This window comes from Apiospora phragmitis, assembly GCF_038363925.1.
Source record: "Apiospora phragmitis strain CBS 135458 chromosome Unknown utg000006l:1.0-5683423.0:1.0-5690449.0, whole genome shotgun sequence".
Classification (NCBI taxonomy): Eukaryota; Fungi; Ascomycota; class Sordariomycetes; order Amphisphaeriales; family Apiosporaceae; genus Apiospora; species Apiospora phragmitis.
In genome coordinates, this window is record NW_027117404.1 from 402629 (window position 1) to 424978 (window position 22350).

General features: G+C 56.2%; 13 protein-coding genes across 13 annotated transcripts; 5 read left to right on the forward strand and 8 right to left on the reverse strand.

Annotated features, from left to right (window-relative positions):
* Positions 1-10: 10 nt before the first annotated feature.
* Positions 11-1046, forward strand: PG994_005387 (phytanoyl-CoA dioxygenase; the record flags this gene model as incomplete). The annotated part of the gene is made up of 5 exons (XM_066856796.1): positions 11-178; positions 239-340; positions 404-516; positions 778-848; positions 904-1046. 5 exons carry the CDS (start codon positions 11-13, stop codon positions 1044-1046), a joined length of 597 nt encoding a protein of 198 aa, XP_066716065.1.
* A 239-nt stretch (positions 1047-1285) lies between these two features.
* PG994_005388 (uncharacterized protein) lies at positions 1286-1611 on the reverse strand (the record flags this gene model as incomplete). The annotated part of the gene is made up of 2 exons (XM_066856797.1): positions 1286-1496; positions 1604-1611. The coding sequence occupies 2 exons, from the start codon at positions 1609-1611 to the stop codon at positions 1286-1288; spliced, it is 219 nt and encodes a 72-aa protein (XP_066716066.1).
* Positions 1612-1693: 82 nt separating this feature from the next.
* PG994_005389 (alpha/beta-hydrolase) lies at positions 1694-2116 on the reverse strand (the record flags this gene model as incomplete). The annotated part of the gene is made up of 1 exon (XM_066856798.1): positions 1694-2116. The coding sequence occupies one exon, from the start codon at positions 2114-2116 to the stop codon at positions 1694-1696; it is 423 nt and encodes a 140-aa protein (XP_066716067.1).
* Positions 2117-2568: 452 nt separating this feature from the next.
* Positions 2569-3618, forward strand: PG994_005390 (uncharacterized protein; the record flags this gene model as incomplete). Its single annotated transcript, XM_066856799.1, has 3 exons — positions 2569-2576; positions 2990-3152; positions 3220-3618. The coding sequence occupies 3 exons, from the start codon at positions 2569-2571 to the stop codon at positions 3616-3618; spliced, it is 570 nt and encodes a 189-aa protein (XP_066716068.1).
* Positions 3619-3957: 339 nt separating this feature from the next.
* PG994_005391 (cytochrome P450 monooxygenase apf7) lies at positions 3958-4455 on the reverse strand (the record flags this gene model as incomplete). Its single annotated transcript, XM_066856800.1, has 1 exon — positions 3958-4455. One exon carries the CDS (start codon positions 4453-4455, stop codon positions 3958-3960), a length of 498 nt encoding a protein of 165 aa, XP_066716069.1.
* A 128-nt stretch (positions 4456-4583) lies between these two features.
* PG994_005392 (cytochrome P450) lies at positions 4584-4959 on the reverse strand (the record flags this gene model as incomplete). Its single annotated transcript, XM_066856801.1, has 2 exons — positions 4584-4757; positions 4822-4959. 2 exons carry the CDS (start codon positions 4957-4959, stop codon positions 4584-4586), a joined length of 312 nt encoding a protein of 103 aa, XP_066716070.1.
* Positions 4960-6112: 1153 nt separating this feature from the next.
* PG994_005393 (uncharacterized protein) lies at positions 6113-7479 on the reverse strand (the record flags this gene model as incomplete). Its single annotated transcript, XM_066856802.1, has 3 exons — positions 6113-7116; positions 7181-7323; positions 7436-7479. 3 exons carry the CDS (start codon positions 7477-7479, stop codon positions 6113-6115), a joined length of 1191 nt encoding a protein of 396 aa, XP_066716071.1.
* Positions 7480-8992: 1513 nt separating this feature from the next.
* On the forward strand, positions 8993-10462 carry PG994_005394 (uncharacterized protein; the record flags this gene model as incomplete). Its single annotated transcript, XM_066856803.1, has 5 exons — positions 8993-9175; positions 9255-9515; positions 9588-9595; positions 9905-9969; positions 10041-10462. 5 exons carry the CDS (start codon positions 8993-8995, stop codon positions 10460-10462), a joined length of 939 nt encoding a protein of 312 aa, XP_066716072.1.
* A 59-nt stretch (positions 10463-10521) lies between these two features.
* Positions 10522-12265, reverse strand: PG994_005395 (Cytochrome P450 monooxygenase; the record flags this gene model as incomplete). The annotated part of the gene is made up of 4 exons (XM_066856804.1): positions 10522-11522; positions 11590-11836; positions 11903-12142; positions 12203-12265. The coding sequence occupies 4 exons, from the start codon at positions 12263-12265 to the stop codon at positions 10522-10524; spliced, it is 1551 nt and encodes a 516-aa protein (XP_066716073.1).
* An 807-nt stretch (positions 12266-13072) lies between these two features.
* Positions 13073-13881, forward strand: PG994_005396 (methyltransferase domain-containing protein; the record flags this gene model as incomplete). The annotated part of the gene is made up of 2 exons (XM_066856805.1): positions 13073-13689; positions 13734-13881. The coding sequence occupies 2 exons, from the start codon at positions 13073-13075 to the stop codon at positions 13879-13881; spliced, it is 765 nt and encodes a 254-aa protein (XP_066716074.1).
* Positions 13882-14981: 1100 nt separating this feature from the next.
* On the forward strand, positions 14982-16518 carry PG994_005397 (uncharacterized protein; the record flags this gene model as incomplete). Its single annotated transcript, XM_066856806.1, has 3 exons — positions 14982-15157; positions 15227-15917; positions 15970-16518. The coding sequence occupies 3 exons, from the start codon at positions 14982-14984 to the stop codon at positions 16516-16518; spliced, it is 1416 nt and encodes a 471-aa protein (XP_066716075.1).
* Positions 16519-16633: 115 nt separating this feature from the next.
* PG994_005398 (uncharacterized protein) lies at positions 16634-17749 on the reverse strand (the record flags this gene model as incomplete). Its single annotated transcript, XM_066856807.1, has 1 exon — positions 16634-17749. The coding sequence occupies one exon, from the start codon at positions 17747-17749 to the stop codon at positions 16634-16636; it is 1116 nt and encodes a 371-aa protein (XP_066716076.1).
* Positions 17750-18683: 934 nt separating this feature from the next.
* On the reverse strand, positions 18684-21006 carry PG994_005399 (uncharacterized protein; the record flags this gene model as incomplete). Its single annotated transcript, XM_066856808.1, has 3 exons — positions 18684-19913; positions 19995-20571; positions 20639-21006. The coding sequence occupies 3 exons, from the start codon at positions 21004-21006 to the stop codon at positions 18684-18686; spliced, it is 2175 nt and encodes a 724-aa protein (XP_066716077.1).
* Between the last annotated feature and the right edge of the window lie 1344 nt (positions 21007-22350).

Consider the following 22350-nt stretch of genomic DNA (forward strand, 5'->3'; position numbering starts at 1 on the left):
CACACCAAGCATGAGGATTCGTGATCCCACCCAGCCATTTGAACTGACCGAATATCCAAGCGACGAGTACTTCTCATACACTGGAGAGACCCTTGTCCCTCAGAAGAGCGGCTATATGCTTGCTTCCACCGCAGCCCTCCGTCTTGTTCCTGGAGCCAAGCGACAGCCACTTCATAGGGTCTGTATCAACCCATAAGATCCCTCGTGGAAGAGTCCTGGGCTGACAACACTGTAATAGGATCAAATTGCGTACCAAATCCGACCGGACCCCAACAACCCCCTTTTCACCCCTATGGTCGGATGCTTGGTGGCAGGCTCCAAGTGCACATTCAAGAATGGCGTGTGTATCAACTACTGATCTGATGTCGGGCATAGTATGGAACGGTCCTGACTGTTCTTCTAGGCAACTGCTGTGATCCCGGGAAGCCACATGGTGGCCACCCACGAGAGCACCAAGATTGAAGAGTGCACGTACGCGGAAATGGAGCCCGGCTCGGCGCTGTTCACTCTGGGGATGTAAGTAGCCCGCCGCATGCCATTCTACGCTGCTTCGGCGGGGGGGGGGGCGTGTCACTAAGTAACGTCTCTCAGCTACCTACCACGGTGCCGGAGCAAATATCTGTGAACCAACAGACCCAGACGCCATGCGGACGTTGTTTGCCTTCTTCGGGTAAGAAAGATGATTCCGGACTCACCAACGAAAGAAATCAAGAAAAGACCGTCACTGACCTCGACCTCCCACGCGCAGTCAACGTGATTACTTCCGCCAGGACCAAGAAGAGGTTCTGTCCACCCTCTCGAAGTTGCCCGGAAGCTGCCTGATGACATCCTGCGCCTTGCTGGCTACTGTACGTTTATCTTCCTTTCCCGGATATGGCCAATCTAGATTTTATACACGGCTAGCTGACGCTGAAACGCCACCCAACTCAGACAAGTCAGTGGGTGGAATTGGTTATGTAGAGGATCACCAGCACCCTGTGGAGTATCTGAAGAAGGACAAGTTCAGTGCTGGGGGATTCAACGCTGAAGCGCAAGCCGCCATCTAAACTGGCCTCTAGCGAACGTGTTGTCCATTACGATGATTCTTCTGAAAGACTACATGTAGAACCAGTACTGCACTCAGTGAACTTAGTGCTTAATTATTGAAGAGCCCAGCCACCCACTTCCCAGCATCCTCCGCAAGCTTCTCCGCCTCCGCCTTCCGCCCCAGTAGATTACCCGCGAAGAATATGTCGTGATTAGCCAACCGCTCTACCCGATAGGTCACGTCGTTGCCGGGATCCCCCTACATCATCCGCACGAACGCGGTCGCGTCGTCGCTGAAGACCTCGCAGCCGCCCCAGTACACCCAGGCGGGGCAGGGGCTCCAGAAGGGGGCCTCGAGCGCATTCAGGTAGGGACTGGCCGCCGGGTCATCCGTGACGAAGCGCCGGGCACCCCACGCCACGAAGGTCGGGTCCATGTAGTCGTTATGGTAGTTCCGGTTCCCCTCCACGCTGCGGGGGGTTCCGGGCCGTGTCCAAAAAGTTTATGGCCGGCGAGAAGAGCAGCGCGCCCCCTTGGGGCTGCGAGCCCGATGGCCTCGCTGTGCTCGGTCAAATACCGCAGCATGCAGATCACGATGTGCGCCCCCGCCGAGTCGCCCGAGAGGATGATCTGCGAGGCGGGGATCGACAGATCATGGAGCAGGTAGTTAGTGGTAGGCCGCCAGGGCGTCCTGCAGCGCGGCTGGGAACTGCCCACCCGGGTTCGACGCCAGCCTGCACAGATTCCAAAATGCGTGAGACCCGATCTTCTCGGTCAGCAACCGCGCCGCAAACGCGCCATCCATCCGGACGTCGCCCATGACATAACCGCCCGGGTGGAAATGCAGAACGATCGGCCTGTCGCCGGACGCGGTGTCAACTCCACCTTTCGGGGCAGGCGTCGGAAACCAGATACCGCCTGTGGCCTGGGTACGATACTGGGACTGACGAGGGGATCTGGCGGATATCGCGTCGGGCACTGGCGGGACGGCGGCGAAGCGATCCCCCAGCGATCCCGGGGTGAGGTTTAGTGGCTGGACCGCCGCCACGACCACAGTGTGGTAGATGAAGGCGTTCATGAAGTTGTTCATGATACACTGCGGAATGCTCCATTCTGGATGTGGTCGTGCGGCACGGGGCAGGTAGTAGAGTGGGAGGAGTGGGAGTTTGGCGAGGTTGAACAGAACTGCCAAGTCCCCCACAGGTATTTGCCGGGGAAGAGGTGACGATGCTCATGGTTCTCGTCGTGCCTTGTGGCCCTTTCGTACAGTTTGTGAAACCCAACAATACTTGAAATTCAATAGGGTACCCTTGGACAACCTGTGATGGCGCCGGAGCAAGTAGACTGTTTTCTATCTTTGGATTTCTAGTTTCAATTTACTCCCTAGATCACCAGTTAGCACCAAGACATCGATGTGGTTGCACAACAGGGGGCCGATTGAGATCGCGACCGCACACAGCCCCCAAATTTCCTGCATCACTCGGAGTGCATTTAAGCTGACTGCAGATCACCGCGATACCGGATTAGTGTCCGTTCCCGAACATGACGCTGTAAGCGCTATAACAAGTACTCCAGGAATCTAAAGCGGCTGGCCGCTGGAGGGAGTGTCAGCATGCAGGGTTACAGGCCAGGTAACCTGCCGTTTCTGCGGGGTTGCTGACATGCAATTGAACCAAAGTTCGAAAGAGAAAAAGCAACTAAGGGGATTCGGCGTCCCTTTTCCCAGAGAGATAATTATAGCGATGACATTATGAATTCGCATCTTGTGCTTACAGTTTCAAGCATGTAGTGGGCAGTTATAAGTGAGCGAAAGCTCTTGCCAGTCGAGCTCAGATGTTTAGATATCACTACTTCTTGCATCTCCCTCTTACTATCCGTCGCTACTGCTACCGTTGAGAGAAGAAAACAGATGGCGCCCGTTGTACCGCCCGAGGTGGTGGAACTTCTGCCACCCGACCTCCAGGGCTCATGTACCCCTCTACGACGAGAACCTGCAACCCAATCTGTACGCTGCGGATGCCATCTGTCTGGCTGCCGCTTTTACCGCCGTCCTCTTGCGTCTGTATGCAAGGCAGCTCAAGGGCCAGCGCTTGGGGTGGGACGACTACATGATCATTGTGGCTCTTGTTAGTTCCCAATTCTCTCTCCCTTGCTCTACCACACAGGCCACGAACTAATCGTTACGTAAAACAGTTCTTCACCACCGTCTTCGTGGCCATGTGCGTCTTCGTCGCCGCTTACGGCATGGGCCGCCACACCGTCGTCACCGCCCTCCAGCACCCGGAGCGCGTCGTGCCGTTCGCCAAGGCGACCCTGGCCGCGGGCGTGCTCTACAACCCGGTACTCGTCTGCACCAAGGTCTCGATCCTGCGGCCCGTGTTCAACCTGCTCATCCACGGCGACCCGGAGGGGTCCACCCGCGACAAGGGCAGCTACGACGGGCCGTCGGGTAAGGGGCTGCACGACAGACATCTGGTCACGATTGGTGGTCACAGCATTCCGATGAAAAGATATGCCGTCGTCGCGCGGGACGAGTGGTTCGAACACGGTGGATGCGTCACAGGATCAGTCGCAACTGGGTGGCAGCTTTGAAAGGCTCAGGGACTCTGATGAAACCTGGGGTCATTGAAATGTCGGGACCGATACTTGAGTGTATTTGGACAGTATGAACACCTTTTCAGTAATCATTCCAATACCTAGGAACTACTTAAATCAGTACAGTCACATCTGCCGTGCACGGAAGTCACAAGTGGCCCATCTGTCTTGGACACGAACATGTCGGTCAGTTGAAACTCAGACTCACGATGCCGACCGTAATTACCCCTTGCCGGGGCCACCACGGCCACGGCGCTCTTCTCCCGGCGCCAGCCGCATATCATAGAGCCAGACCACGCGCGCAATCGTAACCATGAGCTCCTTCATGGCCATCCCTTACCCACGCACCCCCTCGGCCCGATGCTGAACGGGCAAAACCCACTCTGCGCCCGCGCGACCCGCCGATCGGCCTCCTCGGCCGTCTCGCCATCCTCCACCACCGGCTCGGGCAGCCAGCGCTGCGGGCAGGTACGCGAACGAGTCCGGATACAGCTCCTCATTGTGGTGGATGGCGTAGTGCGCGACGCCGAGGTCCGTGCCGGGCGGGAACGCGCGGCCTGCGATATCGACGCTCAGCGGCGCCCGGACCTGGCACGGCAGCAGCCCGGACACGCTGGGGGACATACGCATGGCCTCGTCGATGCAGGCGCGCAGCCAGCGGCACGCGGCCAGCCGGGGGCGCCGCCGCGGGTCCTCGACGGCGGTGAAGAGGGGCGGACCTCTTGCTGCAGCCGCGCGTACGCGGCGGGGTTTTGGAGGAGGTAGAAGAAGGGTGGTGGAGATCGCGGTCGCGGTCGTGTCGGAGCCTGAACGGGTCACCGCCGAGGAGGTCATGTCAGAGAGATGGTGGGGAACGAAGGAATGGGGGGGGGGGGCAGCTTACCTCCCGTGATGAGCAGGCTTGACTCTCCGACCAGGTCTGTCGGGGAGCAGAGCTTTCTCTCTCCCTTTTCTGTACACTTTCAGTTGGCTGCCAGCAGATGGGAGTAGACATCGCTGGTTTTAATGGCCGAGTCCATGGCAAGGCGTTTTGCGGATTGCTGATTGGCGAACGCCTCGTATCGCTTCATGGCTTCATTCAACTTAGCGATAGGAGATTCCCGATCTTCAGCCGTAGGATGCCAGGCATCCAGCCGCTCTGTTTTGGTTGTCAGTGTTGGTTAAACACAGCCAAGCGCCTTCACCTGCGATTTGACGTACCATTTTAAGGCTATTCACCCCCTTTGGTAGCACATCCAGGACGTATCTGTTGTCCGGCTTATCAAGCATCTTGAAAGGGCCCGAGAAGCATATGTCGCCCATGATGTCGAAAGACAGGTAGTCAGCCCACTCGGTCATGTTCTGGGCGGACCCCAGCCGCTTTCATTACTGGAGTCTGAGGGTGGATCAGAGGGCGAATCTCCCAGATACTCGGTGAACTTCCGTATGTTCCTCAGGACAATGTCCTCCACCCGGAGCGACTCTTGGCGAAGCGGAAGAATTTCGAGAACCGCGTTAACAGCTATTTTGGGATATGCCTCAAGGAGAGCCCGCAGCAAGTCGCCCTGAGGGGCCACCTCACCCAGAGAATACGGGATCAGCTCGCGGAGAGCAAGTAAGCAGCAGACATGGGAGAAAGAGGAATGGAGGCGGCGTTCATACCCCAATATGCCGTGCCCGTGGTCATCGCTCAAGCGCTCTGAGAGCGTGTGGTGCTAAACATTCATAATAGTCTTAACATGATCAACCCTAGCTATTTCTACCATTACTGGTGAAGTCTCCCCTATGAATGTTTTGCCCCAGTGATTGTTGGCTCCCTGGAGCTAGTGATTCATTTGCATCAATATTTACTGTGTGAGCAATCGGTCAGCGTGGTAGGTCCTGAGAGGCGGGGGTTCAAAGCCTTAGGTTTCGCATCTATCTACCGGGTCTATCTCATATCATATATACAGGTCCTTGGTGTCTGAGCGCATACCAATTCATCCCTTCTGAACATACGCTCACTGCATAGGGCACATAAGGCCTTCCTAACCTTGATATGCCTTCATCTCGCACTGAACCATGCTGTAGCGTGCTGCCACATCAGATTGGTTGCTCACATACTGCAGTATATTATGGGCTCTCGGAGACACCATCGGTGCGGTTTCAATTTCAACGACGCCGTTGTCTGAGCGAGTCTGGAAAAACGCGCGCGAGGAGTTTCGGTCAAAAGTCACAAATAGGAGTAATATAAAGCTCAGTCTGGCTATGGACCAGAGTACAACATTTCCAGGACCGATCTGAGCCCCTGAATCGAACGATTGATCAGCGATGTGCGAACTGTGTTCATTACCTAAACCTTCTCCATCTCAGATCAAGTCTCTTGTGGAGACGTTTCATCTAATGACTCTACGGGCAATGCACACATGAAATCTTTTCAGCTGGACCCCGTGGCTAGATACATGACCAAACACAGGGTTGGAAAGTTTTATTGATAGTTGACATAACATTCATCCAAATCCAACCCATGTGCCTAAGAGACAACCCTCCTCGCAAGAAGTTTGCGGATCGACTCCAGCGACTGCGTCTTGATGTCGTGGTAGCCACCACCATGGGCGGGCCACAAGACAGCATGGTTCTCCCTCTGCAGGAAGCTGTCAGCGTCGGAGGCGGGCCGGCTGGTGATGACGTGGACGTCGCGGCGGATCTGGTCGCAGAAGGCGTCGAGCGGCAGGTCGTTGACGCCGTCGTCGAACGGGTTCTCGATCTCCTGGCCGATGAGGGCGATGCCGAGGATGATGTAGGCGGCGAACATGCAGGCCGGCACGGTGGCCCAGCCGAGCGTGTTGAAGAGCTGGAAGGGCAGCAGCAGGATGTAGACCCACGTGATCTGCGAGATGGCGATCGAGTAGGCGAGCGGCAGCGGGGTGCTCACGATGCGGTTCGTGCCCGTCTGGATGTCGTGCAGCAGCGCGATCGTGTTCAGCGCCGACGTCTGGTACGGCACGCGCGCGAACGTGCCGTTGTCGATGACGCGCTTGACGTAGGCCGAGCAGTGCGCCAACAGCTCGAGCGGCACGTTGCCCAGCGGCCGCGGCGCCGCCTTGACGAACCGCCGCGGGTTCGGCTCCGCCATGGTCAGGCCCAGCACCCAGCCCAGCACCTTCCAGGCCGAGGGCCGGGGCGCCTCGCGGACGGGGGCCTCGTGCGCCGCCAGCGGGAGGTGGCGGACCAAGGGGTCCACGTCGTCGTAGCAGGTGAAGGGCTCGAAGCGCAGCTGGTGCTTCAGCGCGACCGCGAAGGCCACCAGCATGTTGCCGAAGGCGACCTTGTCGAGCACGTCCGCCTTCTCGTGGTGGCCGTCGCGCTCCTCGACGTGGACCCAGATCAGGCGCGCCAGGCTCGAGGTGGCGGACGAGAGCTGCGCCCAGAGTTTGCGGCCTTCGTTGTATCTGTCGTACGCGGTCGAGCTCCGGAATGACAGGGACAGGCCGACGACAAAACCCAGGACGGTCAGAAGAACGGGGTTCATGGCAACTAGGAATATGGTTAGTATACGGGTGCGAATGGAGATAAGCACTGGCAGTCAGGGTAGACAAACTGTTATGGAGGTATGTGCATATAGTAGTAATAGCGGTGGCCCAGGTTCCTACAAGGGCTATGGGAAGAATCATCAAGGGGGTGACGCTGCCATACATGCGGAAGAAGTAGGGCCATTTTGAGTGGTGTTCAAGTCTCTCGGCCCTGTCTAATTACGGCAAGTGGACCAGTTGCATCAGTACCATAATGTGGTGGCAGATGGTCATTGAGGGTACGACTCACAAAATAGGAGAAAAAACAGCTTTCTTCCACATACTCATGTTCCAACGCAGCTGCTTCCATGTGGCTTGACGAGTCCATATTTTCGATTGCTGGGTTGGTCAACAGGTCAGATGTGTAGTTACTGGATGAATTCAGGGGGGTTGTCGACGTTATATCTATGGCCATCCACAGGGTCACAGGGTACTGACTCGCTATACCATCGGGCTTCCCTGAAGATCGGACCAGGGACCTGACTCGTCCGGTTACGCTCTAGGCCTGAAGCTGGGGTGGTTCAACCCCCGAGATCAGCGTGGGTATATAAGTGTGCCTTGTCAGGATGCTGATTCACTTGCATAGGATATCGTGTAGAGTGGTCGGCACGGTGAAGCTCACCAAGACAACCGCTTCTCAGAGGATTTCCATTGGTTTGGGCTTATCAAGGAGATGGTCCTTCAGGACCTTTCACGTGAAGCTTTAATTGGTAATAGATGAAGACAGTACCCGAAGTCTTACTCCCGTGCAGCAATACCCCAAGAGTTACTGACAAGAATAGAATTCGCTTTCGAGCTGAAAAAATGGAACCGCCCGTTAGACATTCAGGGGCAAAGCCACAGATATAGTAGTCTAGTTTCGACTATTTCACGAGCATAAACCTTAATTCCAGATAGCCACCGAGCCGCATTTCAAGCCACACGCGATATGTTGTGGGTAGTAAGCCCCCTTTTCAATCTGGACATCGAATCCAGCCTTGTCAATCGGTTGATGAACCGTAGTGCCAAGGAAGTTCCAACGACACAGCTCCTCGCCTGATATGAGTCCACCTCTTGGATGTCGCAAGAGCAAGCGAGGACGATTGAGGCCAACCTAAGGTTTGCATACCGAAAGCTACTACTCCGTAGCCTGTTTGCCGCGTCGCCGATCAGGGGAGGGTGAATGTCCTCTGTCACGCAAAAGGAAATGCGTTATTTGGACTGTGTCATGCGAGCACTTGCCGAGCTCTTGGGGACCACTGAGACTGTCTAGACCGCCACCAATGCTGATCTGCTCGGTTCCTGATCGCCGCCTGGGGTTTGGGTTCTCGGCAGATGTTCCCAAATAGGGGTATCCTAGCGACGATCGAGCTTGTACTTCATGTGCCGATGAACCTGTTACAGAGACGCTGGATCTGACATAAATTGGACGAAGCAAAGACATGGCAGTTTTACATAAGACGGATGGGCAGCGTCGCGTCTCTTTACAGTAAACCTTTGATCAATCGGATGGATGGCGGCAATGAAAGAGGCAAAACAACGGGCAGATTTGCCCTCTTTCTATTGACAAATTTCGGGCAAATTTACAAGTCCCGGCCTTTATTGAAGCTACGTCAATGCCTTATCCGAAACCAGACCGCAGAGCTTAATAGTTCCCTAAGTCCCCGTATCTCGGCTCGAATCATTTCCGTCTGAAGAACGAGTTCGCCTGACGATAAAACCCAGGGCGTATCCTAATCAATTTGAGATCATCTCATCTACCGGACACACCTTATATCTCCACCGCACTCTACTTTCATCCTTAGTTTGACTAGCATGTACTATGACCACATCTGTCACATTACATCAGACCCAATGACTTCATGGCACCCGTCAATCCCAGATTGGAGACGCCTTTACCCCAGAATTCCAATGGGCCCTGGATAGTCACTTCCACATGGGCCTTGACGGCCGTCGGAAGTTTCTTTGTCCTTCTGAGGTTCTATTGCCGCACATTCCGTAGTCACACTTTTGCGGCTGATGACTATCTCATGCTGGTCGCCTGGGTAAGTCAGCAGTCCAGAATCTCTCAAGCTTTATCAAGTTAGGCTACGAGGGAATACATGTTGCTGATTCCTTTTCCAGATCCTACTACTCAGCCAAACAATTTTGTCGGCTTACAGCGTGCGATTGGGCTCAGGAAAGCATATCTGGAACATAGATCCGGCCCTCTCGGAAGAGCTACTCATGTTGCAAGACATTACCACCGCTCCGTCGGTGCTTGCTGTCGCTTTCTCCAAGGCATCAGCTGGCGTATCCCTCCTCCGTCTCCTGACATTCAGATGGCAACGGGTATTGACGATATTCATTATTACGTCCATAGGGATACTTATGAGTGGAATCATGGTGAGTTTGGAATTCACTAACTTTCCCTTGTGTTCCTAATGTGTATAGTAACATTTACTTATGGGTAATAAGGTCCTCACGTATGTTCAATGCATACCTATCCAAAAGCACTGGAACTATCAAGTCCCCGGTACTTGCTGGGATCCGAAATATGTTGCCAGATTTGCCATTGGGGCCTCTATCTGGTCCGGGTAATGGACATCATCTTCGCCACACTTCCAATGCCTGTCATATTGGGTCTACAGATGAACAAAAGAGAAAAGCTGGGTGTGGCAATAGCCTTGGGATTCATGGTGTTGTGAGTGAAGACGCCTTGTTCCCGCCCCGTGGGAACCATTTTTCTTTCTTTTACCTCCTTTTTGCCTGATACTAACACGTCGTGCTTCCAGTGCCGGTGCGTCCTCGTTTATCAAAGCTAGCACCCTCATCAACCTGAGCAGTACCGACCCAACCTGTGAGTAGAATATCATATTTCGCGTAGAGTCATCTAATAGCGTCTGAACTGACCCCCCTTGGAATAACGAGATGACATCGCATCTGTGATCGTCTACGGTACTGCCGAGATCGCCGTGACACTTATTGCCGCTTGCATCCCTGTTCTCCGAGTGCTGATCCGCGACGTATCACGTACTAGCACGATACGGTACGACAACACATTACGTTCGTACGGCGGCAGCAACAACAGCAACAACACCCATAGCTCGGCACGTCGGACTATGATCACGAACACTGGCAGCGGCAGCGCGGTCCGCTCGGTGAAGTCGCGGCTCTCGTCCCAGACGAAGGTTCCGCTCGAGGTCATGCTGGAGAACACCATCGTGACCGAGTTCTCCGACGCGAGGAGGAACAGCAACTGGGTCCTCGAGCCGGTGAACCTGAGTCCGCGGACCCTGTTCGACGAAGAGCTAAACAAGACTATAATCGAGACCAAGAGGTCTTCCGTATGAATTAAGATTGTTATACCATATCCAAATAGCGTTAATTAACTTAGCTGTGTGTATTCTATCTATCGTCGGACTTTGGTCAACTTGACCCAAAGATCTGGTTTTGTCATCGAATGGAAGACTTTCATCCGCTTCATCTTGCCATCCAAGCCCCAGACCGAGTTCTCCCTTGCATATTTTTCCTTGTCCAACTCGATATCGAAATTCCATAACAGGTTCGCGGTAATCAGCCGCATCTCCATGTATGCCAGGTTTCTCCCAATGCAGACCTGCGGACCCGTGCCGAACGGAAGCGAGGCGTTCAGATGGTCTTTCGCGTACCGCTCGTCCTCGCCTAGCCACCGTTCCGGCCTGAACGCGTCCGGCTCGTAGAAGTGCACCGCCGAGTGCGTCGACACCCAGGGCGGGACAGCCACGGTCGTGCCGGCGGGCACGTAGTGGCCGTCGATGGTCGCGCCGCCCGGCGGTACTACGCGCTGCTGGCTCGCCGGCGAGGGCGGGAACAGTCGGAGGGCTTCGTGTAGGGTGGCTTCGAGATAGCGGAGATGCCGGACCTTGTCCCAGCAGATGTCGCCCTCGGTGGCCAGATTGCCCCTGACTTCGTCAACCAGGCGCTGGTACACCTCGAGATGGGTCGACACGAAGTAGGTCCAGCCGGTGAGGGCGGTGGCGGTGGTATCGGTACCGGCGCTGATGAACAGGGCTACATTCAGTATGACTTCGTTGTGGCTCAGGGAGCTTTTGGTCTCGCTGTTGAGGATGTGGTATATGAAATCGGCGTGGTCTTGGTTCGGGTTGGCGAGTCGACGCAGCGTCTTCTCGCGCGAGTTGTTGAGGTGAGTCGTCCTCCACTCAGACGCCTTTGCAGGCACAAACACCCGGGTCATTAGAGATTCGAGCCACGTCCCTGTTCCAGAGAGCCTGCGTATCCCTTGCGTCCACGTAGCGGCTACGAATACGTTGATGACCGAGGTGGACCACTCCGTGTTCGCAGCTTGGTCCAGGCACCCAAACGGCTCCGCGAAGCAAAGATCGCCCATGCTGTCAAACGCAAGATAAGTATCTATATTCTAGTTAGATACTCTTGCTCTGCTCATTCTGCTGGGGTGGCGTGGGAATGAAAAACTTACACCAGCTGGCAACATCCACGGGTATCCCTTGCCTGGTCTTTTCTTCCATCACCGCGATGAACTTCTGGACCTGCAGCTTCATGAGAGGCTCGAATCGCAGCAGCGCGCTGTTCGTGAACAAGTAGCCCAACGCTCGGCGTTGGCGGGCATGATCTGCGTTCAGAGCAAGGCTCACGCCGGTCGCTCCGTCTACCTTGCCAACCGCCCCTAGGAAGATGGGGCTTTTCTCCATGTTCAAGCCGCCTTTCTGTCTAGCTCATCAGCTGGGGTTCTTATTAGAGTGGGCGGGGGCGCTGGCTTTGGCATAACTTACGCGCAGTCCAGAGATCTCTTCTCGGGCCTCGGTGCTGAGGAAGCTCAGCTCATTTGGAGAAACTCGAACCACCGGGCCATATTTCTCGTGTAAAGCTTTGTAGTAGATGTGCTGGTCTCCTTTCACCAAGGCCAGGGCAGCAGGTATTTCAGTCATGCTATTGATCCAAGGCCCGGGTATGGAGCGAAGGGGGTGGAAGTGCCTCCTCCAAAGTGTCTGGGCAATGAGCGCAAGAGCGGCCTATGTAGAGTTATTAGCATGAGGCCATGCTAATCAGGAGCGAGTGTTAGCTACCACTACCGCAAGAGTTACAACCACTGGCATCTTCTCCATCGCCCCTATTTCAGAGACAAAGTCAAACATGTTTGCCGGAATCGTTGCTGAAGAATACTATGGGCACGTACAGAATACGGCAGGGAGAAGTTCCTCGAGAAGCAACAAGCATATCCGGCCCAAGACACTTAAAAAGCTTGGTCGATGTGAGCAAGAAATTCTTGAGAAACAACACATGAATTGACCACACCATGGAGTTTGCACCCCTTGTCTGTTTGCTCCAAATATGATGCGAGATAGGAAGGGCTTATGCAGAGTGGCCAGTGAGCCCAGACGCTAGTAGCGGGTTGCATGACTGACTCATCCCAACTCACGATACTACTGTTACTTCACGCCTGCATATTGCCAAACAGCCAAACGGGGCTTACCGATAGCGTACCCCTGACCAAGCCCCTGGGTCTTTGCGGGGCAAATGGTATACCTAATCTAGGTGGTCCGGGAGCGGTAGCCAATGGGAAGATGCACCGAACCCCGAAAACGTGCTCAAAAGCTCGCATTGCGGAGAACTATGCAGATCTCCATTGTACGCTCCGGCCGCTTACAGTTATTCAACTAACGGGGGACCCGGGCCCCATGTGGTCTTGGTATGAAACATTTGCGAACCGTGTAACCCCCCTGCCGCATCACAGTCCGCGAGTGGCCGGGAAAGGACGTTGCCGACTAGCAGCGTGCGATTTTTTGGGAAAGACGACGATGCACACCATCCCTCGAATCAGCAACGCTGTTCGGCTTTAATCCTAGCGTAATCAGCAAAAAACACATCTTTTCGTGTCTCATTCTTTGCGGACATACTCGGTCAACTTCCATTACACACTCTATTCGAATCCACCATACAGCATGGGTGATACCAAGCAACTCGCCCAGACCTACACCGTGGTCAACAACACTCAATATGACGCGGGCCTGTTCCTCATCAAACGGCTCGAGTTGGAACCCGGCATGCGCGTCCTCGACGTCGGCTGCGGCCCCGGCAACCTCACGTCGTATCTAACCGACCTGGTCGGCGAGGGCGGCGAAGTCGTCGGCATCGACCCGAGCGAGGAGCGCATCGCCCTGGCGCGGGAGACGACGACGCGCGACACGGGGCGCAAGAACCCCCAGTTCCACGTCGGCCGCGCCGAGGACCTCGCCCAGTTCCCCGCGGCCAGCTTCGACGTCGTCTACTGCAACTCGACGCTGCACTGGGTCGCGGACCAGCCGCGCGCGCTGCGGGAGTTCGGGCGCGTCCTGCGGGCGGGCGGGCGGCTCGGCGTCTCGGGCCAGTCGGGCGACTTCGTCGCGGCGCACGAGCGCATCCAGGCCGCGGTGCTGGCGCGGACGCCGTACCGGGACTACGACCACGGCACGGCGGGGGCGGCGCCGCGGTTCCTCACGCGGGAGCAGATGGGCGCCCTGCTGGATTTGGCCGGCTTCGGGGGCGGCGACCGGACCTTCACGACCAACAAGATCTTCAAGTCGGCTAGGGACGGGCGGAGATGGTCGACTGGCTGGCGTCGAGCTCGTCGGGGAAGACGTATGGTGGGGTTCCCGTCGAGATGCGGCCCCAGGCGCGGGAGGAAATGATTGCGGAATGGGACAAACTTGCTACCAAGGACGGACTCATGATGGAGTTGGATTTACTAGTTACTGTGGCTACTAAAGCATAATGGGTGTATGAATACTTGATCCACATAGATACTCTTCAATTAGGGTTTTGCAACTTCGCAATCCCATTGGCAACGCACGCCTTCTTCCATGTTTCACAGAGTTTTCTATAACAATGTTGGGAGATATCTCTCCGCACTTTTCTCTGCAAGTCTACCAGACTCCATTCTATAGACACGCTGTCCACTTCTGACTAGGTTTATGAAGACCCAGCCTTCATCCGGGCTTCAGGAGATGGATAGCCAAGGAGATCAGACAATACACTCCTTCACCCGACCCAACAAACAATTTTGATATGTGCTCTATAGTATTGACTACGCCATCCACCTACATGTAGGAAGCAACACATATTTTGTTCAATATTTCCAAGTCTCAAACGAGCTTCTTCATGCCAACTCCTCGGTCCGAGATCCTTAGTGTATGTGAGATTATATTTTAGCCTCCCAGCTCGGACTGCTCCCTAACATTCTAGACTTTACTCCCCGTAGCCGATGTCGCACTACAGACGGTTTGTGGGCCATCGGCGACGTATCTTGGATCTCTCAGCTGATGGGCTAGGCCAATGATCGTCCGTAAAGACGTGCACCGGAATTGGAATTATTACAAATCAAGATCCGCACTAGCTTCGGGTGTTAGCCCGGAGTACAAGTTTTGGGGTTGAGCTTCTTTGAGCACATTATTCCTTGGCAGTATCCCCACCTATGGGGTCCACCGTCTAGCATGATATTGCTATATCGGATATCTACATAGCCCGCAGTATGATGTGATACTCGATACGACCTACATGACACGTAGTTGAGCATGTAGATCGTCTGAAGCATGCCAGTCTGCCGGAAATGTGACCCTCGTGACTACACTTCATCCCTTCCATGAAGCTGCTGCATAGGGTACAGGGCAAATGGGCTTGGACAATTGGCAAGTACTGGTGTAACGTCCTCGCCAAGGTTAGTATGCTGAGACTATTAGACGAACTGTAACTTCGCAACCGAGTACCCCTTTCGTTCCCAATCCATGCGGCGGAAAATTTCTCCCGTCTCGGTTTATGGGTAAATTTCATACATACAGCCATACGGCACTTTTGTAACTGGTATTAGTCGAATACATGGAGCCAAAGGACGCAAGCTCTTCCGAGTCTACCACCGAGGCCGGCCATGTACCGGCTACCATCGAGGTCTGGTGGAGCGAGCCGGAGCACGAAGACCCGGCGAATCCTATGAACTGGTCTTCAAGGAAGAAATGGACCAACATATTGACTATCTCCGCGATCAGCTTTCTCGTGTAAGTTGGGAGGGTGCCCTACCTACCTGACTGTGGATGGTACCGACTAATACTTATTCTCCTTTCTAGTCCTCTGGTATCATCGATGCTGGCCCCGGCCGTGCAGTCGGTCATGGCCGACTTCGGCACCGACTCCGAGCGGTTCGCCACCTTCGTCGTGTCCATCTTCGTGCTGGGCTTCGCGTGCGGGCCGCTGGTGCTCGCGCCCCTGAGCGAGCTGTACGGCCGCGTCGTAGTCTACCACGGCACCAACGCGCTCTTCTGCGCCTTCACGGTCGCGTGCGCGCTCGCGACGGGCGAGGCCATGCTGCTGGCGTGCCGGTTCCTGTCCGGCTTCGCGGGCGTCGCGACCATCACCATCGGCTCCGGCACCATCGCCGACGTCATGCCGCGCGAGCGCCGCGGCCTCGCCGTCGCGGTCTGGTCCGTCGGCACCATCCTCGGGCCAATGGTCGGTCCCATCCTCGGCGGCTACGTGGCCGACGTCGCGGGGTGGCGGTGGATGTTCTGGATCCTGGCGATCGTGGTCGGGGTGGTGGCCGTCTTTGCCTACTTTGTGCTCGAGGAGACCTACCCGCCTGTGCTGCTCGAGCGGAAGGCCGCCCGGCTCAGGAAGGAGACGGGGATCCCCGGATATAGATCGAGGCTGGCGCTGGATCTGACCCCGGGCCAGCTGTTTGCGAGGAGCATACTGCGGCCTACGAAGATGCTGCTCTGCTGCCCCCATCGTCACCGTCATGTGCACCTACGTCGCGATTCTGTACGGCATGCTCTACCTCCTCTTCTCGACCTACTCGTTTGTCTTCAAGGAGGTCTACGGCTTCTCCACGACGGCGGCGGGCCTGGTCTTCCTCGCGGGCGGCCTCGGCACCCTGGCGGGCCTAGCCTACATCGCCCACTTCAGCGACCGCAACCTCAAGCGCCGCGCCGCCGCCGGGAAGCCCGTCACGCCCGAGGCCCGCCTGCCGCTGACCGTCACGATTCCGGGGGCCCTGACCTTCCCCCTGGGCCTGTTCGTCTACGGCTGGAGCGCCGAGGCGCACGTGCACTGGATCGTGCCGCAGCTCGGGACGGCCGTGACCGGGTTCGGGTCCATCCTGGTCTTCGCCGCGGTGCAGACGTACCTGATCGACGCGTTCGAGGGCCACGCCGCGAGCGTCGTGGGTGCCAACGCCGTGCTGCGCGGGCTGGCGGGCGCGTTGGTGCCGCTGGGCGGGCTGGGGCTGTACGAGGCGCTCGGGTGGGGGGTGGGGAACAGCTTGATGGGCTTCGTGGCGCTGCTGTTTGCGCCGGTACTTTGGATACTGGGTGCGCATGGGGCGAGGATACGGGGGATGAAGAGCAATAAGATAGAGTTGTAAATATCTTCGGGGACTAATGATATTTATAAAAACTTGCTCGTTCTAACTAACACTCGCTTCGTCTTCGCTTTTTCACTTATGACAAATAAACCCAACTTATCCACAGAAATACTGACTACAGCCGGCTCTCATGTTGTGTTGTTGGAGGACTAAACCGCGCCACTAACTCCCTCCGCGTCACCGTATCCAACTGTAGTTTTCGCAGATTCCGCCCCGTCTCCATGAAGCTCTCCCCCGTCGCCATCTCCGCCAGCACGATGACGGCGGCGATGGGCGACGCATCGACGCCCAGCGCCCCCGCCAGCGCGCACCACGGCACCAGCACGTCCGGCACGTCCTCGGAGATGTTGCGGTTCTCGAAGCCGGCGGGGGCGCGCAGGCGGTTGTGCGGCGGCGAGCGCTGCGCCAGCGTCACGAGGCTCGTGAAGGCCTGGTCGTAGCACGCGTTGGAGACGTCGAGGGTGCTTTCTAGTTGTAGGCCCAGCGCGGCGCCGATTTCCAGGCGCACCTGGTCCACCCCCAGCATGGCGGCGGCGACGGCCGGCGTGAGGCCGTCGCGGTACAGCAGGAAGTCGCCGCCCGTGCTCTCGATGCGGCCTGCGTTCATCAGCAGCATGAGCGGGTGGAAGACGCCGTTGATGTTGGACAGGCAGACCTCGACGACGCTGCTGCACCAGCCCAGCCGCACGCCGGGGAAGAGATCCTGGATCACATCGCGGAAGCCCGGGCCTGCGGAATTGCCGGAGGGGTGGTCGTTCCGCAGCGCCGCGATCATGATGCGCTTCTTGCGGCCCAGGACGAGCAGCTGGCCCTCCTCCATGCGGCAGGAGTAGGGCGACAGGTTGGTCTCGAGGATGTTGCCGACCTCCATGTGGGCGTCTTTGATCAGAGACAGGAGGTTGCCGGGGACGGCGATCAGGATGTGTTGGCGTAAGTCGTATCCTTTCATTTCTTGTATGATCGTTTCTTGGCCGGTGGATGGTACTGTGAGGAACACGACTTGCGAAAAGGCGATGACCTCGGTCATGTCCGTCGTGATGGGTATGTCGGCAAAGCCCTCCATGGCTCCGCTGGCCTGGAGGCAGCCCTTCTCTCGGACGCTGTTTGCATGCCGCAGATGGGTTGGGTGGGAGTATAACAGCACGTTCTTCCCGTGGCTCAGGAGGTCTGCCGCCAGTGCGAACCCGGCAGGCCCGGCGCCGATGATAGACACACACTGTTGGAACTCCATGCTGTCAAGAGGGTCCGAGTTCTAACAAATATCTGAGAAGTGACAACAAATTTGAAAGGAATAAGGGGGTCACAACATTTACCCTAGCATGATCAGGATCTCGCGAGCAACGAGGAAACGCAGGGACCTTGGTCCGAATTATATTCGCACGAGCTTCCTTGTTCTACACAACCTACACCTACACCCAGTCCCTGTAAGTATTTGGATTAGAGCGCCTAGACTCCAACCAGTTCGGATCACTCTTTTGGGGATGTTCTAGCCCTTTGCCGTAGCCGGTATCAAGGACGATGGGCACACATCTGATGAGACGCGCAAGGGCAAATGTGACGGACGCTATACCGACCCATTTCACTAAGTGCCTATGCAGGAGTACATATGCAACTAGCGAGTTGCATGCTGCAAATCGTATGCAGCTTGTGAATATTCCGCGCACCGGGGTTTCCCAATGTTTCCACACTTGAGCAAGTTTGCTCTATTTGTCTCCGTGTTTCTCTGGCTAAATGCAACCCTGTCGATCCCTCCCCCGGCTCGGCGCTCCACGCGGTGCAACCGCCCTCCCTGCCCCCAACGTAACGTCCGCATCTGGCGAGATGCAATGTTTCATCCTTGGAGATTGTCGGGCAACAAGGGGATGAACGCCTACATCCCACGTAAGTATGTACTGACTGCTTTGATTTCACGTTAGGTACTTATTTTGCGTAGACCAGATGCAAGCCCCCGCCCAGGGTCATGAACGGAGAGTTGCCCCAGGTTTGTTTCAGCCATGCGCCCGATGTCAATGAGGCCGAAACTTTGCGATGGTCCACGGTATGTAGACATCGGCATGTTAGTCTTGTTTTGAGACAACTAGAGAACTATAAAAACAAAATGACCAAGGACCTCGTGAAACATGACCAGCGCTTAATAATCTCAAGGCTGCAGGCTCCATTCGACGTCACCAAGCGTACGCCTCCTCGATTAGATCGATCCTTAACCCTTCTTTCACACAAGCGACCACATGGACTCGCACTTCGTCCGTCATGGCGCCCGGGCCGCACGAGATGACCGTCGTGTGGCGGCCGTCCTCCACCGCAGACCGGATCACTTTCCCCGTATCCATCCGTCCCTCCTGGATCGCCGGCGCCGTCGCGGGAGCTGGCTCCAACGCGGCGACCCCCTCATCCTTTGGGCTGGCCGGCGTGGTGGAGGCGGAAGCGCCCGTGCACCAGAACAGGCACTCGACTCCCTCGACGCCGTGTAAGAAGTGCTGCTGGACGTGTTCGATCAGAGGCAGCTCCCGGGCCGACCACGCAAGGATGAACCGGCTCGTCTGCCGCATGATGCCCCGGCTGCCCTTGCCGTGGACTTCTCCTTCTTCCGAGGTATGATGATAAGCCTGCACGAACCCTAGCGCGTTCGTGATCCCGATGCCGCCGATGACGCAGACGACGGTGTCGGTCGCCAATAACGCTTGGTGGGCTACTGGGTGACCGGCATAGGGGCCCTCGTTGTAGACGGTCATTTCCAGTCGGGACGCCGAGGAGGAGAGGACTCGACGCTGGAGCGTCGCAGTGGCCCCGGCGTGGACGCGTGTTAAGAACCGGATGGATGCGCGCTTTGCCGTCTGGGTTTCGCGCGGATTCGTGAACACGTTCGGTGCTCGCTTGGCTTCACCTCTCCTTGTTGCTGTTTCTTCATTACCGTTTGACACGGATTTTGTACCAGGAGAGTCGACTGCTGGCGACTTCTCCGATGTCCAGCCGGCAACACTGAACGGGTGGCTTTCCCAGAACTTCCCCAGTCCCGGAAAGTACAAGAAGCTGTGCTGTCCGGGGCCGAAGCCGGCGGTAGTTCGGGGGAAAACGGTAATCTGCAGGATGTTGCAGTTCGGGATGGCTTCGACAACAGCTCGAGGGGCGCTCCCGAGAAAACTGTTGTAGTAGAGGAGGCGAGCTATGCGTGCCAGTCGATCCGCGCCCCAAAAGGCGAATGCGATGTACAGCCAGACTTGGTAGCCGTAATCGAAGCCGAAGTGGGGGACCAGGTGGTACCAAGTTGCCGCCAGCGTCAGAATGACCAGGGCGATGTGCGTCATCAAGAAAGCCTCGTAGAAGCGGATGCGGAAGGGCAGGACTGCGAAGCCTACCGCCAAGCACATGGCTATCGTGGCGATGATGCCCCAGTACTGGTTTTCTCCATTGTCAGCATAAGTCGTTGACCCAGTCACTCAAGCACGGGGGAGGCAAGGGAAATGGGAACAACATACGAAATAGGGCTCGGCCGCTTTGGAGGCATATTCTTGGGCGCCCCCGTAGCCGGGCTCAAAGTAGGCCTGCGTGTAGATGATCGAGTGCACGACGGCCTGCACGGTGGCTACCCGGGCGGCCCAGCGGTGGAAGGTCAGGAACGTGGTCTGGCTCCACCCGGTCACGGCGAGGAGTAGGTTGTTCCGGCCGGCGAACAAGACGGCCACGCTCACGTTGACGAGACTGAGGGTGCCGGTACGGTTCCCGACGTACTCGCACAGCTCGAAGCCGGCGGAGAGCCAGTAGATGTTGCCGGGCTGAAAGGTGCGGAAGGAGACGGCCGAGAAGACGACGTTGAGCACGACGAAGACGGTGATGAAGAGGCTGAGCGCGCGGTTGGGGACGTAGCCTACTTTGCCGGGGAGGGGCTCTAGGTGGCGGGAGCCCATGAGCGCGGGGAGCAGGAGGGACTGGCGGAGTTTGGCCCGGAGTTTGGAGCGCTGGAGCCACTTCTGGAGACTCGAGAATCTGCCTGTTATCTGATTGAAGAGTCCGCAGGCGAGGACTGTGCCGATCGTGAGGAGACATATGATGACACTGAGGGTTATATCAGTTCTCGTTGCTCAGGGGGCGGGAAGCTGCTTCTGTGGCCTGAAGGACTCACGAGTATTTGGTATGAAGATACTCCTCCCTTGCGAACTCCCCCAGGGTCCCGTGTATGGAGTGGTAGCTGTCACTGTTCACCAGACTGGCGGCATTGAGCCACATGGCGTTGGCGGAAAGCTCGACTGTGGGAGCGGCCGGCGGCAGGTTGGCTTGGAGGGTGGGTTCGGAAGCACCCGCCACGGCGTGTTTGCTGAAACACTGAGCCTGCTTCTCGAACGGATACCCGTCGGCATCGCATCGGGACTGGATACAGTGCGCCATGGTCTGGAGCCACGGCAGGTTGGTGGCGCGGCACTCGTCGCTCGTCATGCCCATGGGCATGTCCATGTCCATGTCCATGCCATCACCACTGCCAGACATATCCATGCTGGCCATCCCTCGTCAGAGGCACCACCGCCTTCAGGTTGCTCCATGAAGGTGGTGCAGCTCAGGAACAGGGAGGAAAGAGCCTCGTGGCAGGCTTGGCAGCAGAGGTCTTGGTAGAGGTCTATACCGAAGCCGACGATGCCATCTTGAAAGCCGGAGGCAGACATCGGAAGCAGTAGAAGGAGAGTGAGTGGCACGGCCGTGGACAACTCGGATGAATACATCGTGGACAGACCGTGCTGTGTTCAAGTGAATCAGTAGAGAAACTTTGGTTCAGGCTAATTTCAGCGAAGGTCATAGGTTTGTCTGTTATGTTTCTTCAAATTGTGTATTTTCTTCGTCTGCACGAATCGACTGAAGGGTGCCGTGAGCATTGTGTGAAGATGAAATGTCGTTTGTTCTCAGAGCATTACTCTCTGTACCTTTAGAAGTTGAAGGTGCCTATAACAGGGTTGACTCCCATAGCGAACCAACGTATTCGGTGTCCCATCCTTTCCTGTCCACTTGTACGTTACATAGGGTCGCCGGCTAATATCGACCATATTTTGCTCCCCAAAGGCGAACGTACAAGTAAATGACCCCTAACACCATGGGACCGCATCACGGCAATCCAATCAGACATTCAGCAGAGACCTAATCTACCTGTCCGATGGGCTGTGGTTACACCTCCTTTTTAAGTACCGGAGCCCGTCGGATTGTGTCGGCGGTCGAATGGTGGGTGAGTGAGAGGGGATTTGCGCTGGTTTTCAAGCATGATCCGGGACGGAGGCGGCTAAAAGTAGTAAACCGGCACCACCTTGCCCGAACTGTTCTGTCATAGTCTATGCAGAATAGATTGGAATCACGTCTTGGGAGCCTATAAGTATTGTGGCTGACAAAGCTCTTGGATGCCGGACTTGCCGGGCGTAGGCATCGTTTGGGACCGCTTGGGAGATCCTGGGATAGCCCCTGAGCAACTCTGCCTCTCTCTCTTGCCTTTTCATCAATGTTCCCCCACACTTGCTATATAAATCTCATTTGCATTTTCGTCTGCCAGTGAATGGCTTGCATGTTTCTATGGCTCAGTTCTATTTTTACTCGTACATACTTATTTATGTATGGTGGATCAAAGACTGGTCCAAACGTGCTTAGCAGAAGCAAACGCCTCCAACCCCAGGTCTCGGTTGCTCAATCAGACCCGCTACATGTAGCTTCATTGTGGATTGAGTTCTCTGTTACAATTCATACCTACTTATCTACTTAGAATATTAACAGGCCCGTACCTGGCATTGATTCTACATACCCTCTGCCCATACGTGTAATAATTTGACTCTGTCAATACTGATGGTGGACGGATGTGGTATC